Source organism: Entelurus aequoreus, linkage group LG08 (genome assembly GCF_033978785.1).
Source record: "Entelurus aequoreus isolate RoL-2023_Sb linkage group LG08, RoL_Eaeq_v1.1, whole genome shotgun sequence".
Taxonomy (NCBI): domain Eukaryota; kingdom Metazoa; phylum Chordata; class Actinopteri; order Syngnathiformes; family Syngnathidae; genus Entelurus; species Entelurus aequoreus.
In genome coordinates this window covers 56,880,480-56,898,386 of record NC_084738.1, presented here as the reverse complement: position 1 = coordinate 56,898,386, position 17,907 = coordinate 56,880,480, and the positions used below count along the sequence as shown (strand labels likewise).

Below are 17,907 nucleotides of genomic sequence, written 5' to 3'. Positions count from 1 at the left end.
GTAATGGTGGTTCTTTGGCCAAAATGTTGCATAGATTATGTTGTACAGATCATCTTCAAGCCGCTTTCTGACAGTCGCTTCAGGATGCGCCGTTTTGTGGGCGGTCTTATTTACGTGGCTCACCTTTGGCAGCGTCTTCTCCCCGTCATCTTTGTTGTAGCGGTGTAGCGTGCAAGGACGGGAGTGGAAAAAGTGTCAAAAGGTGGAGCTAACTGTCAGAATAATTGTATCTAAGTTATCACAAAACTTTGTGTTGCCACGAGTTCCCGGCGAGAGGACAAAAGCTGTCTTTGATTTTACCAATCAAAAGGCTTTTAAAACTCCACTGTGTGGGATGGGAAGCGACATGAAGGTGTCGGTTTCTTTGATCTATTGTAATCCACAGGAAGATTTTGTCTTGACCCGAGATCTACAAAGCGGAGAGGAAGCAGGACCTGACCCCCCTCAAGGCACCTTTTCTTTGAACTGTTTTGTAACCAAAGGCGACGGCTGTTTATGACCCCCCTTCCTTTAGAAACAGCTGTTGCCATGTAATCAGGGAAAGTCCAAATAAAAGAGGATGCGCGCAACCATTTTGCCAGAGCGTGGTGGAAGACTGTGCAAGAGTACAGCCCAGACGTTTCTCCTCAATGAGCTAAATTGAATTCTGTCTCTGTTTAATTCCTTGCTTCTTGTCTGTTTAATAGATGTCATCAGTGTTTGAACCTGACACTAACTGTTTTAGGAAAACATTCAGACTTTACTTACATCAATAACGGAGCAGCATCTCCTCATCCGGAAACAACAACAGCGGAAATGTGTCCCGTGGAAAACCGTCCGACCGGCACTCTCTAATAACTAGAGTTCCTTGGGTGAATAATGTAAACTCATGTTTTAGCGCTTTCATGGCAAGTTTACTGACAGATACAAGTAAGAACTTTACCCTACTTTATTTTAGAAATGGCAACAGTGGAGGATGAATGTCCCATAACAAGAAGATAGAGAAAAAGAAGAAGTTTATCGACTACGGTGTTGTCACAAACCACAAAGGCAGATGCGGGCAATTTTTCAGGATGTATGCAAATCCCAAATACAGATCAGCAGATACCAGAAGATAAAGAAAAGTTGCTTTTGCATAAAACTGAAAAACAAAACGGCAGATAATGCCTTACCTTCCTAGTGGTGAGTGTGTCCGCCCTGAGATGGGTAGGTCATGAGTTCAAACCCTGGCCGAGTCATACCAAAGACTATAAAAATGGGACCCATGGCTGACATACATTCCTGCTTGGCACTCAGCACCAAGGGTTGGAATTGGGAGTTAAATCACCGAAAATTATTCCCGGGCGCGGCCACCGCTGCAGCTCACTGCTGCTCACTGCTCCCCTCACCTCCCAGGGGGTGATCAAGGGTGATGGGTCAAATGCAGAGAATAATTTCACCACACCTAGTGTGTGTCTGACAATCATTGGTACTTTAACTTTTTATACACACACCATAATAATACTCGTATGTTGAAGCACATCAAGCGGCGCGGCTTCATAGCTTACCAAAGTCGTACTAAAACATTTTGATGGATTGAGCGCCGTGTGTAATGTTCAATATTTTCAATGGAACATATACAATGTTGATGTTGTTTACTTGAGTCATATTGCCATCAAAGTGCAGCCTACACATATCTCTTATGTTTGACTGCCATCTATTGGTCACACTTATCATTACTCCATGTAACAAATAAAATTGCTTCGAGGTCGGTAAGCAAAACTATAATTAATCCGTACATTAGGTGTTATAAGGCGCACTGTCGAGTTTTAAAAATAAAAAAAGATTTTTAGTGCGCCTTATAGTCCGGAAAATACGGTATTGTAAAACACATCCAGACCCCCAAGGTTCACACAGGTCCACCTTTTTCATGCACAAGCAAGCGTTAAGACCGATGTGTCTCACCAATGAAATCGTTGGACTTCCCCATGTCGTAGTCCCACACGGAGATGTCCAGCGTCTTCTTGGCCAGTTCTCCGTGCTTCACTTCGTAACTGAACTCCTGGAAACAACACAGCGATGACGGCGCTGACGTCAACAGAAACAACGGGACGGACGTACCTCCAGGAACTCGGGATTGAGGGTCTTCTTCTTGATCTGCGTCCTGTTTTTGGCTTTCTTTCCCATGTCGGGCTTCAGACATCTGCACGTCGACATTAAAAGAGTACAGTGGGAGGACGAAGGAGGTTAGTGGTGAGGATTCCATCGGCGCACGTACACTTTGACGAAAGGGTCAGAGTAGCCGTTGGAGTCCATGGCGGCCAGGTGAGCACAGCGGACCACGCCCACGATGAGACGCCCCTGCTGGCTGTGGTACATCAGTGACACCAGGACCCGACCTCTCTCCTCCGAGTCCTCGCCATCTTTCAACTTCTCAAACACAAACAGACGGAGGCTGACATACATTCCGATTAAATCTTTCTTTAAATAGGACACTTAACATGACTCACGTCATCCTCATAGAGAGCCATTCCTCGACTTTGGCCCCCCACGGCTTTTTTCACCTGTCAATAAAACAAAACAACGTTGCGCCTATTAGTTCTGTTTATGAACATTCCAAGTTAGTCCATATTATTTTATATTTTAGGGCTGGCAAAGATAATGCTTAAACTCATTCGATTAATCACAAAACATGAATCATGCAAAAACGTAGATTAATTGCGCAATTTATTTGCTCTTTCATCTTAACTGCCAATGGTTACCTGAAAGGTGTGCATTTGCCAGTGCATGCAAGTGATTTAGACTTAGGCAAACTTTATTGATCCACAAGGGAAATTGTTCAACACAGTAGCTCAGTTACAAAGGATGGAAAGGGTAAGGCTGGAAAGGATAATGCAGGTATAAAGTAGACAAAAAATGTACCATAGTAGCAATATAAAATATAAAATATATGTAATATTTACATATTATATATACAGTATATAATATATACTGATATATTATATTATATTTCTATATAATATATACAATATATTACCGTGTATAATATTACAGTATAAGTAACAGCTGCAACAAAAATAAAATAAAATATATATATATTTATATATACAAATAATTTTTTTTTTTTACTGCGATTAATCAAAACAAGTGTGATTAATCAGATATATCTTTGCCTTATTTATATATTTTTTTATTTTTTTGATCCCGTACATATTTAACTTTCAACTATCTTATTTATTTGTTCAGGGCTGTCAAAAATGATGACTTAACTCATGTGATTAATCACAAACAATTATCGCACTGATCATGTATAGTTGCAGATTAATCACGCAACTTATTTAAAGCGCACATGTTCCTTCACCGTAACGTCGGTTGGTTGTGCCACGGCGCGCATGCCGTTTACTGCGATTAATCACAATTAATCAAAACGCAAAAAATTTGTGTGCCTTTTAAGTGTTTTTTAAATATTTTTTTTAGGGGAGTCAAAGAATAATGAGTTAACTCCTGTGATTAATAACAAAAAATAATCTCAACATTTAATCCTCGTTTGTGTGCCTTTTAAGTGTTTTTTAGTCTTTTAAAATATTTTTTTAGTGTAGTCAAAAATGGGTTAAATCATGTGATTAATAACAAAAAATAATCGCAACATTTCATTCTACTTTGTGTACCTTTAAGTGTTTTTTAGTTTTTTAAAATATTTTTTAGGGTAGTCAAAAATAATGAGTTAACTCATATGATTAATAACAAAAAATAATCGCAACATTTCATCCTACTTTGTGTGCCTTTTAAGTGTTTTTTAGTCTTTTAAAATATTTTTTTAAGGTATTTAAAAAATAATGAGTTAATTCATATGATTAATAACAAAAAATAATCGCAACATTTCATCCTACTATGTGTGCTTTTTTAAGTGTTTTTTAGTCTTTTAAAATATTTTTTTTGGGGTAGTCAAAAATAATGAGTTAACTCCTGTGATTAATAACAAAAAATACTCGCAACATTTCATCCTACTTTGTGAGGCTTTTAAGTGTTTTTTAATCTTTTAAAATATTTTTTTAGGGTAGTCAAAAAATAATGAGTTAATTCATGTGATTAATAACAAAAAATAATCGCAACATTTCATCCCACTTTGTGTGCCTTTTAAGTGTTTTAAAATATATTTTTAGGGTAGTCAAAAATAAAGAATTAACTCATGTGATTAATAACAAAAAATAATCACAACATTACATCCTCCTTTGTGAGCATTTTAGGTGTTCTTTAGTCTTTTAAAATATTTTTTTTGGGGTAGTCAAAAATAATGAGTTAACTCCTGTGATTAATAACAAAAAATACTCGCAACATTTCATCCTACTTTGTGTGGCTTTTAAGTGTTTTTTAATCTTTTAAAATATTTTTTTAGGGTAGTCAAAAAATAATGAGTTAATTCATGTGATTAATAACAAAAAATAATCGCAACATTTCATCCCACTTTGTGTGCCTTTTAAGTGTTTTTCGGTCTTTTAAAATATGTTTTTAGGGTAGTCAAAAATAATGAGTTAACTCCTGTGATTAATAACAAAAAATAATCGCAAAATTTCATCCTACTTTGTGTGCTTTTTAAGTGTTTTTTAGTCTTTTAAAATATGTTTTTAGGGCAGTCAAAAATAATGAGTCAACGCATGTGATTAAAAAAAATTATAATCGCAACATTTCATCCTACTTTGTGTGCCTTTTAAGTGCTTTTTAGTCTTTTAAAATATTTTTTTAAGGTAGTCAAAAATAATGGGCTAACTCATATGATTAATATCAAAAAATAATCGCAACACTACATCCTATTTTGTGTGCCTTTTAAGTGTTTTTTACTCTTTTAAAATATTTTTTTAGGGTAGTCAAAAAATAATGAGTTAATTCATGTGATTAATAAAAAAAAATAATCGTAACATTTCGTCCTATTTTGTGTGCCTTTTAATTTTTTTTTAGTCTTTTAAAATATATTTTTTGGGGTAGTCAAAAATAATGAGTTAACGCGTGTGATTAATAACATAAAATAATCGCAACATTTTATCCTACTTTGTGTACCTTTTAAGTGTTTTTTAGTCTTAATGTGATTAATAATGTTATTACCGGTAATCATGTGATTAATAACAAAAAAATAATTGCAACATTTCATCCTACTTTGTGTGCCTTTTAGTATTTTTAGTGTTTTAAAATATTTTTTTAGGGTATTCAAAAATAATGACTTAGCTCATGTGATTAATAAAAAATTATCACAACATTTCATCCTACTTTGTGTGCCTTTAAGTGTTTTTTAGTCTTTTAAAATATTTTTTTAGGGTAGTCAAAAATAATGAGTTAATGCATGTGATTAAAAAAAATAAAATAATCGCAACATTTCATCCTACTTTGTGTGCCTATTAAGTGTTTTTAGTCTTTTAAAATATTTTTTTAGGGTAGTCAAAAAATAATGGGTTAAATCATGTGATTAATAACAAAAAATATTCGCAACATTTCATCCTACTTTGTGTGCCCTTAAGTGTTTTTTAGTCTTTTAAAATATTTTTTAGGGTAGTCAAAAATAATGAGTTAACTCAATCTGATTATTAACAAAAAATAATCGCAACATTTCATTCTACTTTGTGTGCCTATAAGTGTTTTTTAGTCTTTTTTAAAACACTTTTCAAGTTTTTCTAGCTTGATATGAGTCCAAAGAAAGCAATGGACAAGCGAAACATTCAGGAAGAATCTACAGCGTTGTCGACACTGCCTCCCCAGTGTTAAATTAAATTTGAATTGGTGATATATGTGAGGTCTTACCGGGATGACCCTCTCCAAGCAAACGTTGAACTTCTTCTCCTGGTTGAACTTGAGCTTCTTCAGCGCCACCCGCGTCTCTCCTATGAACTCGTTGTGTCCAAACGTGTCCTCGTCGCTCACCGAGAGCCTGAAGACACACGCTTCTGTTCAGGCTAACGGATTAGCGTGGCTGAAACTGGGGAGGTATACCGTAAAGTCTTTCTGGACATTTCGTCATCGCTGATGCCGTGATAGACCAGCGACTCGTTCCACACTGGATTCAAAGTGTTCTTCAGGGTTTTGGTGCGAAGCTTGTTGGACTAAAAGGAAACACTGCTCTGTATTCATTATAAAACTGTGCATATTGTCAAAGTTCTTTAGCTGTAGCGACAATCATGGTTGCTATGGCAACACTGGGGCTACCTTACTGGCGCCAGGCAGCAGGTGGAGCTTGACGTACGGGTCGGCCAGCCCGTTGGAGTCCATCGGCTTCAAGCCCTGAAACAGGAAGTAGGAAGACACTTGAGAAAGTAAGTAAAAGATGACAAAAAAACCAACTTCTGTTTGTTGAAGTGTTGTTTAAAATGAAAGACCTTCGCCTTGATGATGCAACAGTGGAGCTCATGACGTTCCTGCTCGTAGACGACGCTGAACTCCAACAACCCCAGCGTGGCTTTCAGAATAAAAGCATAAAGACATGTTTGAAAGACGAGGAAAGGGTATTACCGACACGATCTGTCTCACTGGCGTCATCAGAGTCGTAGTCATCGTCCTCCTGCTGTGCTGCGGCAGCGGGGGGTCGCGGCGGAGCAGGACTGGCCGCCGGTTCAATTCCGCTACAGGCCTTTTGGACAGCCGCCGGCCGAGGGGGCGTGGTCTCATTCCTGTTGTCTACCGTGGAGGGTGGAGGGAAGAGATGTTTAGTGTCTTGATTGTAATGCTGTAGTGTTGTCCCGATACCAATATTTTGGTACCGGTACCAAAATTATTCCGATACTTTTCGATACTTTTCTAAATAATGGGGACCACAAAAAATTGCATTATTGGCTTTATTTTGTCCTTTAAATAAAATAGTGAAGATACTAGACTGCTCAGTGGCCTTGTGGTTAAAGTGTCCGCCCTGAGATTGGGAAGGTCGTGAGTTCAAACCCCGGCCGAGTCATACCAAAGACTATAAAAATGGGGCCCATTACCTCCCTACTTGGCACTCAGCATCGAGGGTTGGAATTGGGGGTTAAATCACCAAAAATGATTCCCGGGCGCGGCCACCGCTGCTGCTCACTGCTCCCCTCACCTCCCCGGGGGGGAACAAGGGGATGGGTCAAATGCAGAGGACAAATTTCACCACAACTAGTGTGTGTGTGTCAATCTTTGGTACTTTAACTTTAACTTAACTTGTATTTTAGTAGTAAGTAAGCAAACAAAGGCTCCTCATTAGTCTGCTGACGTATGCAGTAACATATTGTGCCATTTATAATTCTATTATTTTGTCAACATTACGAGAGACAAACTGTAAAAAATTAATTATTAATCTACTTGTTCATTTGCTGTTACTATCTGCTTCCTTTCTCTTTTAACATGTTTCTATCTACACTTATGTTAAAATGTAATAATAATTTATTCTTCGGTTGTTTGGATGCTTGACATTAGTTTTGGATGATACCACAAATTTGGGTATCAATCCGATACCAGGTCGTTACATGATCGTACGTTGGTCATATTCAAAGTCCTCATGTGTCATGGGACATATTTCCTGAGTTTATAAATATAATATAAATGTAAAAAAAAAAAAACGAAAGAAGATGTTGTGATGTCGAAAAATATCGACGTAGTCATAGTAGTATCGACTAAATACGCTTCTGTAATTGGTATCATTACAGTGGATGTCAGGTGTAGATCCACCAATGGCATTTGTTTACATTGTGACGCCGATGAGCTACGGTGTGTAGTGAAGCATGTTTAGCTATTCCTTGTCCTGCAGTGATAATGATACTTGTAAGAAACTTACTTTATTTGTTGCCATGGAGGCGAGGATTAGTGATTTAGAAGTAGCTAAAACACCGCAGACTGCGGCTGGACTTTAGCCGCTAGCTAGCCATGTCTTAAAGCACCTCTTCCTGAGGGCGTTTCAGTGTTCAAACTTATAAATGATAAATACATGGGTTATACTTGTATAGCGCTTTTCTACCTTCAAGGTACTCAAAGCGCTTTGACACTATTTCCACATTTACCCATTCACACACACATTCACACACTGATGGCGGGAGCTGCCATGCAAGGCGCTAACCAGCAGCCATCAGAGGCAAAGGGTGAAGTGTCTTGCCCAAGGACACAACGGACGTGACTAGGAAGGTAGAAGGTGGGGATTGAACCCCAGTAACCAGCAACACTCCGATTGCTGGCACAGCCACTCTACCAACTTCGCCACGCCGTCCCTTCACCTTTATCGTTAAGTTTTTAAGCCAAAATGCGTCCGTTCTCCCTTTTCTGTCTACACACTGTGTCTGCTTGTAAGTACTCTGTGATTGTGCGCTGCCAAACACGCTCGTCTTCTCGTAAACCAGCAATGACACAACGTGACGACGGAGGTGCGGGGGTGTGGTGGGCCGGTACTTTTCAGAGGCGGTATAGTACCGAATATGATTCATTAGTATCGCGGTACTATACTAATACCGGTATATCATACAACCCTATAATGCTGTCAACTTGTCAGAGGAGGCTTTACCTGAGGAGGTCGGTGGTCTCTCCGCGCTCGCTGCAGACGTCGCGCTGGACACAAACTCATTGCCAGCGCTTGTTTGGCCACTGTGAGGTCCACTTGGTTCTGACACACAAAAAGCAACAAAAACACCAAATCTAAGCTGCCAGTTCAGATGTGGTGTCCCACACGGCTCGATTCATTGCCTCCTTGTGTTCTCTTAACTCAGTGGTTTGTCGTGATCATAATATGCAGACGACAGCGGGAGGCAGCGGGCAGGTAAAAAGGTGTCTAATGCTTAAACCAATAATAAACAAAAGGTGACACAGCAGGTAAAAAGGTGTCTAATGCTTAAACCAAAAATAAACAAAAGGTGAGTGCCCCTAAGAAAAGGTTTTAAAAGCCTACTGAAATGAAAATGTTTTATTTAAACGGGAATAGCAGATCCATTTTATGTGTCATACTTGATAATTTCGCAATATTGCCATATTTTTGCTGAAAGGATTTAGTATAGAACAACGACGATAAAGTTCGCAACTTTTGGTCGCTGATAAAAAAAAGCTATGCCTGTACCGGAAGTAGCGTGACGTCACAGGAGGAAGGATTCCTCACAATTCCCCATTGTTTACAATGGAGCGAGAGAGATTCGGACCGAGAAAACGATTACCCCATTAATTTGAGCGAGGATGAAAGATTTGTGGATGAGGAACGTTAGAGTGAAGGACTAGAGTGTAGTGCAGGGTGTATCTTTTTTCGCTCTGACCGTAACTTAGGTACAAGGGTTCATTGGATTCCACACTTTCTCCTTTTTCTATTGTGGATCACGGATTTGTATTTTAAACCACCTCGGATACTATATCCTCTTGAAAATGAGAGTCGAGAACGCAAAATGGACATTCACAGTGACTTTTATCTCCCAGTGACTTTTATCCCCACGACAATACATCGGTGAAGCTCTTTAGCTACAGAGCTAACGTGGCAGCATCAGGCTCAAATGCAGATAGAAACAAAATTTTAAAAAACCCTGACTGGAAGGATAGACAGAAGATCAACAATACTATTAAACCATGAACATGTAAATACACGGTTAATAATTTCCAGCTTGGCGAAGCTTAACAATTGAAGCTATAACTTAACTACGGAGCTAACGTGATAGCATCAGGCTCAAATGCAGATAGAAACAAAATTTTTAAAAACCCTGACTGGAAGGATAGACAGAAGATCAACAATACTATTAAACCATGAACATGTAAATACACGGTTAATAATTTCCAGCTTGGCGAAGCTTAACAATTGAAGCTATAACTTAACTACGGAGCTAACGTGATAGCATCAGGCTCAAATGCAGATAGAAACAAAATTTTAAAAAACCCTGACTGGAAGGATAGACAGAAGATCAACAATACTATTAAACCATGAACATGTAAATACACGGTTAATAATTTCCAGCTTGGCGAAGCTTAACAATTGAAGCTAACTTAGCTGCGGAGCGGCGGCGGGCGTTGTAGCTTTCGACGACACCCCGGCCGCCATCAGAGTCAGCAAGAAACATATATTTCCCCAAAGTTACGTACGTGACATGCACATAGCGACACGCACGTACGGGCAAGCGATCAAATGTTTGGAAGCCAAAGCTGTACTCACGGTAGCGCGTCTGCTATCCAGCTCAAACACAACACAACCTCCTGGTTGTGTTGCTGTAGTCCGCCGCTAATACACCAATCGCACCTACAACTTTCTTCTTTGCAATCTCCATTGTCCATTAAACAAATTGTAAAAGATCCACCAACACAGATGTCCAGAATACTGTGGAATTTTTCGATGAAAACAGAGCAGTTTGTATGGTGACACATTGGGTCCGAATACTTCCGTTGCCATTGTGACGTCACGCGCAAACGTCATCATACATAGACGTTTTCAAGCGGAAGTTTCCCAGGAAATTTAAAATTGCACTTTATAAGTTAACCCGGCCATATTGGCATGTGTTGCAATGTTAAGATTTCATCATTGATATACAGTATAAACTATCAGACTGCGTGGTCGGTAGTAGTGGGTTTCAGTAGGCCTTTAAAGCTTAGGGATGGCTATGCAGAACGAAACTAAAACTGAACTGGCTACAAAGTAAACAAAAACAGAATGCTGGACGACCGCAAAGACTTACAGCGTGTGGAGCAGAGACGGCGTCTGCAACAGGAAAATACAGACAAAACAGGAAAAGCCACCAAAAAAGGGACGCTAGACAAAAACTAAAACACTACGCACGAGAAAACAGCAAAAAAGTCAAAATAAGTCACGTCGTGATGTGACAGGTGGTGACAGTACACCTACTTTGAGACAAGAGCTATAGTGATGCATGCTTGGTTATGCTTTAAAGTCATATCCAACAATTGCGACAATACTGTCAACTGAGTCTTGTTTTTTAATGATATCTGCCAGTGGTGTGCCTGCGCAAATGCGCCTTGGCTCAAAAAAGGTTGAAAAACACTGCTCTAACTAACTAACTCCGTTGTACGGTCTAGCTTTTATCATCAAAGACTTTTGTTTTATCTTTTAACGACTTTGAGCGGTTATTCCATGCTTTTATTTCATCACGTTTGGACTACTGCAACTCCCTCTATGATGGAATGAAGCAGGCCTCAATCGCTCCATTGCAGTTGGTCCAAAATGCTGCTGCTCGCCTTTTAACTGGCACTAAACAACATGAACACATTTTAGCATCCCTTCACTGGCTCCCACTTCATTTTAGAGTTAATTTAAAAATATAGTCGTTTGTTTTTAAATGCCTTAACGGATTAGCGCAGACCTGGGCATTCTGCGGCCCGCGGGCCGCATCCGGCCCTTTGTGCGTCCCTGTCCGGCCCGCGTGAGGCCAATTATAAATTCCATCCATCCATCCATTTTCTACCGCTTATTCCCTTAAACAAATTTTAAAAAGTATCTATGTCGAGTGTGCAATACAACGGTGCTGCTTTTGTTTTGAAAATCGTTATTTGTATTACTTCCGTGTGGACGTATGCGTGTGCGTGATTGTGAGTGAATTACAAAATAAAGTTGAAAAAACATCTATGTCGTGCGCGCAATACAACTGTGCTGCTTTTATTTTGAAAAGTATTATTTATGGGCGTGTGTCCGTGTGTAACCTGCGAGTGAAGGTGCACATGCAGCGACAAGCTATGCACGGTTTACACCCGAGACGCTAAAAAGAGAAAAGTTGATGACGAATGGCGTGTTTCCAACAAGACATGGACTGCAAAGCAACGTTCCCTCTAAGGTGCGTGCCTGCGCAATTGCGCACTGCTCAAGCGTCTGCTGCGCGCAGCAAATATATGCCGCGCACCAAATCAAATCCCATCTGAATTCTAAACAAAATAAACATATTTATTCTATGTAATTTTGCAATGCAACTTTGAGTGACAGTGACAACAAGCGGCCCTAACGGTGTTCGTCAACACCGTTCAATTGAACACCGTTCAATTATTGTAACGTCTATCGAGATGCTTCGAGGACAGGAATTATATCGATCACTTTATTGAGCAAAACTGTTTATATTCGGACATAACCACACCAAAAACATGAGTAAAACAATTCTATCTCGAAAAACTAGTCATTTTCTGCCGTACAAACCAGGCCAAAACCAACTTGTCATCTGTCACCAACACGCATAGCACTAAACCACTGGTGCATTTACGGCCACACAAAAAGTCGGATAACTCAAACACCACACAAAGTTACACTATGACTCCTCAGTCATATGTGTGCTTATTTTACTGTCATTTATTTTTAATGTTAATTTATTCATATTAGTCATGGAATGCTGTTACACACACTATGTTGAAGTATTACTATTATTATTAATTATTATTATTTATCTTACGGTATATATCAAAAATAATATTGAGCAAAATTTAATTGAAATATTGTCGATGTGGCCCTCCAGCAGTGCTCGGGTTGCTCATGCGGCCCCCGGTAAAAATTAATTGCCCACCCCTGGATTAGCGCCACAATGTATGTCAGACCTTTTAAAAATGTACACCCCCACAAGGTCTCTGAGGTCAGCTGGTCAGTTTCTTCTTGTCGTCCCAAAAACCCGTTTAAAATCCAGAGGTGATGGTGCATTTTCTGCTGTGGCTCCAAAACTTTGGAACAATATCCCTCTTGCTATGCAGACGGCTCCCTCTTTAATGAGTTTTTTTACTCTTTGGCTTTTAAACCAGCAGGAGGGTTGTGTAATTTTAGTCTATCTTATTATGTGAATGCTCCAAAGCATTCACATATATGGTTTTCTACACCAAAATTCATCTATTTATTCAACTTCTTCAACTTCTTCTTCTCCAGATTTTGGCGCGCTCTACCCTTTCCAATTTATCACCTGATTCAAACCGTTCCAACTTCAAACTGTTCAGCCTATTCGCAAGCTTGGCCTTGACAAATTCCAAAAATTCCCAGAATTCCAGGTTTTCCGGGACATTTTTCCCATTCAAAATGAATTGGCCATTTTCAAACTTCCACCATTTCCAAATTTTTCAACTGATTAAACTAATTCCACCTTCAACATATTCCACTCATCCTGGAAATTCTAACTATTATTTTTTCAAGTTAAAAAAAATTCCAGGAATTCCCAGAATTCCCATTTTTATCAAACCCTTTTTTGACCCTTTTCTGGCAACTACTCCTTCCACATTTTTCAACCCACTTCAACCGTTCCACCGTCCAAACATTCCTCTTAATCAGGACAAAAAAAAAGTTGTTTTTCGAACTGGAAAAATTCCCGGTTTTCCCGGAATTCCAGGAATTCATTAATACAATTTCTCAATTAAAAATGTTACTACTTCCAACATTTCTCAACTGATTTGAAAAATTCCAACACCAACCATTTCAACTCATTCAGACCATTCAAGTTTTTTACCATTTAAAAAAAAAAAATCCTGCTTTTCTCAAAATTCCCAAATTTTGGGGACATTCCCGTTGAAATCAATGGGACAGTGACTGCGTGGGTTCCCTCCGGGTACTCCGGCTTCCTCCCACCTCCAAAGACATGCACCTGGGGATAGGTTGATTGGCAACACTAAATTGGCCCTAGTGTGTGAATGTGAGTGTGAATGTTGTCTGTCTATCTGTGTTGGCCCTGTGATGAGGTGGCGACTTGTCCAGGGTGTACCCCGCCTTCTGCCCGATTGTAGCTGAGATAGGCTCCAGCGCCCCCCGCGACCCCAAAGGGAATAAGCGGTAGAAAATGGATTGATGGATGGATTCTCCAAAGTTCCACAACTCCCACATTTTTCATCTGATTCAAACAGTTCCAACTTCAAACTGTTCAGCCTATTCGGGAATCGGGGGCTTTCCATTGACAAATTCCCCAAATTCCCAGATTTCCCAGAATTCTAGGTTTTCCGGGATATTTTTCCCATTCAAAATGAATTGGCCATTTTTCAAACTTCCACCATTTCCAAATTTTTCAAGCAATTAAAATCATCCCACCTTCAACATATTCCACTCATCCTGGACATTCAAACTATTATTTTTCCAAGTTAAAAAAAATTCCAGGAATTCCCGTTTTTTCAAATCCTTTTTTGACCCTTTTTCCTGGCGACGACTCCTTCCACATTTTTCAACCCACTTCAACCGTTCCACCGTCCAAACATTCCTCTTAATCAGGACAAAAAACAAAGTTGTTTTTCGAACTGGAAAAATTCCCCGGTTTTCCCGAAATTCCCGAAATTCCTTAATACCTTCTCAATGAAAATGTTTTACTACTTCAACATTTCTCAACCGATTTGAAAAATTCCAACACCAAGCATCTCAACTCATTCAGACCATAAAGTTTTTTTTACCATTTTCAAAAAAAAAATCCCGCTTTTCCCAAAATTCCCAAATTTTGGGGACATTCCCGTTGAAATCAATGGAACATTCTTCAAAGTTCCACAACTCCCACATTTTTCATCTGATTCAAACAGTTCCAACTTCAAACTGTTCAGCCTATTCAGGAACTGGGGGCTTTCCATTGACAAATTCCAAAAATTCCCAGAATTCCGGATTTTCCGGGACATTTTCCCCATTCAAAATGTATTGGTCATTTTTCAAATTTCCACCATTTCCACATTTTGGTTGGGGGGGGGTTCTCAAATAGTTGATGCCAGGGGGGTGCGTGTTACCCAGGGGAACATGCTTTATCGGTATCATGCTTCAAAGCCCGCTTCGAAAAGCTGTGCTGTACAAAATATGCTCATTGTAACTTCCTTGTTTTGGTAAAAACAAGAAAAAAATCAGCACAAGTTCTTTTAATAATTTTGGTGTCGTAGATTAAAGTGTTTTCTATATTGTGCTGATCTCTTTGGATGTATTATTACTTATTGACTTATTTTAATTGTATTTCTTTTTTCAAAAAATCTTTATAGTTTAAGTTAATAGTTTTTTTTTTTTTACTTTCAGGTAAATTAATGCACTTCAAATGTTTTCTGTTACAGACTAAAAAACAATGTTAATACAGTTATTTTTGTTGTAAGTTGATTTGTATGTCTTTCTTTTTTATGTTTTGGTTTTTCTTTAATGTTAATAAGGACACAGTGTTATGCAGAGGTGTACTTATAACAATTTTATATTGAAATGATTATAATTGGTGGGGGCGGGGTGTGCAATTTTTTTTCTTCTTCCTAGGGGGGCGTGACAGAAAATAATTAGTGAATTAGATGTATGTTTTGAAGTAATATGAATGGGAAATAAATTGTTTAATTATTATTTTTTTGTACAAAATAACAGAGTAAAAAGAATGACATGAATCATTTTACTTTGGTTTTCCAACATTGGATTACGATTTAGTTGGACGTTTATCTTGTATGTCTGAGCTGGGAATCGAACCATGGCCACTGGAACAAAAGACCAATCCCAAACACTTCAGCTGCAATTAGTGTCTGGAGCGCAGATTCCTTTTGGTTGGATTTTTTTTTTGTCTTAATTGTTTGTGGTTCCTAACGCCATGTGGAGGCCAGAGCACTCTTAACTCACATTACAAGAGGTCAGAGCACTCTTAACTCACATTACAATTCGGAATCCGATTCAAAGAGTATAATAATTATGAAAGGTTAGAAATGATCCTAGAGGTTGCATGGAGAAGGCCTAAAAAATTATTTTAAAAATGGATTAATAACAACAACAACAACAACAATAATATTAATAATAATAATAACAGATATTTTTTAAATTGATTTTTGAAAATTATGAATGGATTTAGAATCGGGATGAATAAGAATCGTGATTTTGATGTGAATCGTTTTTTTGTGCACCCCCTTACCAACCAATAAGCCTGAGCGGCCGTTTTCCGCCTGGCGCCAGTGATTGACTTTTTTCCATTTAATAGCGTAACATTCTTTTTGGACGTTAAAAAGTGCAGGGGACAAAAACCGCTTATGAAAAGGTGCAGGGGACGTGTCCCCCTTTATTCCCTCCCACCAAAGGCCTCAAGAGCCATGCTCATCAATGGGTTGGGAGGATTTTTGCACACAAATCGTCTGATACAGTTCAAAACTGAAAAAACTCACAATCTTACCAAGTAAATATTTCAAATTTCTAGTCAAAATATATAAAAAAACTTAAGTAACAATCCCCTGAATAGTCATTTTTCAGTGCGACAGAATAACTTGTTTTTAGGCAATAGACCTCCTGAAGGAAAAAAAAAAAAGTACTTTTGAGGATCACAAGTTTGTTTTAAGACACAAAACTTCACAATACTAGCAAGTATAGCTAATAATAAGTTTTAATTGCCCATTTCAAGATCACTTTTAAGTTTTTAAAGCTTAAATATAATGTCTTATTTCAAGAAATCTTACCAAGACAGTTTTGACTTGTTCCATTGGCAGATTTTTTGTTCATTACAAGCAAAAATAACTTGCATTCTTTTTTTAAAACTCTTTTTAAGAGGGGCATTTTTTCCAGCGCAATATTATTGCAGTCCATCCTATCATTGTCCCGTGTCAATATAGCCATACTATCACAGTATATGCTTAAAGATCCGATTTGCGGTTATATCATCGGAATGATTCAAGTAATTTTTACGAGTTTTAACTATCTTAAATAAAATCTTCATTATAAATCTAGCGAACGTTCCAAAAACGCATTAGTAACGAATGTCCTTTCACAATAAACATACAGTATGTGCTAGCTCACTGCAGTATTGATCTACCAGGCTGCTGATGAGCTTGTGTCGGCTCCATCCGTGCGTCACAAGTGTTGTCAACGCCGCAGCATGGAGGTCCGGATAACGGCAGAGGGGCGGGTAGAAGCTGCTGACCTCGTCCCTGGAAAAACCAGGCCCCTGAACGCTTGCGGACCTGCAGGAGCGCACACAGTCGGCTGGGTGGAGTGGGTTCTGTTCGGCTCACCACACACACACACACACACACAACTCACTTCTTGATGTTCGCTGCAGATTCTGCACAGCCACGTGGAAGCGGAGCCGCTGTTGCTTTGAGCGCGGCAGCGAGTACACACATGCTGCGGAGAGAAGCACATTGAACGTGCTGATGATGGAAATCTTTTTGGAACTGACGACCTTTAAGTTTCCTTTGCTGGCAGCCAGGTAGAAATGCCAAAAACGTTGTTGCACGTACTTTTGTGCAGTGCGCACAGAGGACGGCCGTGACCCCCGCCGTCCCAAAAGCCGAACCGCAGACAAAACAGCGAGAGTGTCCGTCCCCGCACGCCGTCTTCCTGATGTCGTCCAGGTGGCTGGAGAGGCGACTGGAGCAAACACAAACACATCAGGAACGTGTCCCACATGTGCAAACGTGATGTGACGTCTCACTCTATACGCTGCTGCTCCATGGCCTCCATCTTGGCGGCACGGGCCAACACGCCATTGATGATCTCCTTCTCCTCGTCAGTGAGCTCCTCCCCTGGGGCGCCGCCTGACCTGCTCATCGTCCACAGGATGTGTTGGACCCTGAAAGCAACACAGCTTAGTCCAGGGGTGTCCAAAGTGCACGTTTTTTAACGGCCTGCGGCACATTCTAAAAACAATATAAAAAAAAAAAAACATAAAAAAGTGAAATAAAAGAGCACACAGGTGAAACGTAATGATAAAAAGTTGCAATGTTGACTCTAAAAGCTGCCATGTAGCTGTTTTTTCTTTAAAACTGTCATTACTCACCAAATAATAATGAATCAAAATCAACGTTGTTATGAATTATTGGCCTATTGAAGGCTTTACATTAAAAAATTCCACTTTCAAATATTTTCGGCCTGCAGCTAATTTTTTAACAGCCTCCGGCACATTCTAAAAATAATATAAAAAAACCAAAAACGTCAAAAAGTAAAATAAAAGAGTACACAGGTGAAATGTAATAAGTTGCAATGTTGACTCTAAAAAGTTGCCATGTAGCTGTTTTTTCTTTAAAACTGTCATTACTCACTAAATAATAATGAATCAAAATCAATATTGTTATGAATTATTGGCCTATTGAAGGCTTCACATCAAAAATTCCACTTTC

At 39.1% G+C, this 17,907-nt stretch overlaps 1 protein-coding gene across 2 annotated transcripts in view; it reads right to left on the bottom strand.

Annotated features, from left to right (window-relative positions):
* Positions 1 to 17,907, bottom strand: part of rph3aa (rabphilin 3A homolog (mouse), a) — a 43,860-nt gene that overhangs the window by 4,512 nt on the left and 21,441 nt on the right. The window contains exons 2-15 of one of the 2 annotated variants that reach the window (XM_062056856.1): positions 17,223 to 17,360; positions 17,029 to 17,158; positions 16,829 to 16,912; positions 16,602 to 16,749; positions 8,453 to 8,551; positions 6,472 to 6,618; positions 6,321 to 6,400; positions 6,151 to 6,225; positions 5,938 to 6,047; positions 5,749 to 5,875; positions 2,469 to 2,522; positions 2,237 to 2,388; positions 2,080 to 2,161; positions 1,924 to 2,020 (exon numbers count right to left, since the gene is read on the bottom strand). In XM_062056856.1, the coding sequence (XP_061912840.1) occupies positions 1,924 to 2,020; positions 2,080 to 2,161; positions 2,237 to 2,388; positions 2,469 to 2,522; positions 5,749 to 5,875; positions 5,938 to 6,047; positions 6,151 to 6,225; positions 6,321 to 6,400; positions 6,472 to 6,618; positions 8,453 to 8,551; positions 16,602 to 16,749; positions 16,829 to 16,912; positions 17,029 to 17,158; positions 17,223 to 17,338 (1,501 nt within the window). In that variant the 5' untranslated portion in view covers positions 17,339 to 17,360. The remainder of the gene's footprint in view (positions 1 to 1,923; positions 2,021 to 2,079; positions 2,162 to 2,236; positions 2,389 to 2,468; positions 2,523 to 5,748; positions 5,876 to 5,937; positions 6,048 to 6,150; positions 6,226 to 6,320; positions 6,401 to 6,471; positions 6,619 to 8,452; positions 8,552 to 16,601; positions 16,750 to 16,828; positions 16,913 to 17,028; positions 17,159 to 17,222; positions 17,361 to 17,907) is intronic. The other variant, XM_062056858.1, reaches the window with a different exon arrangement.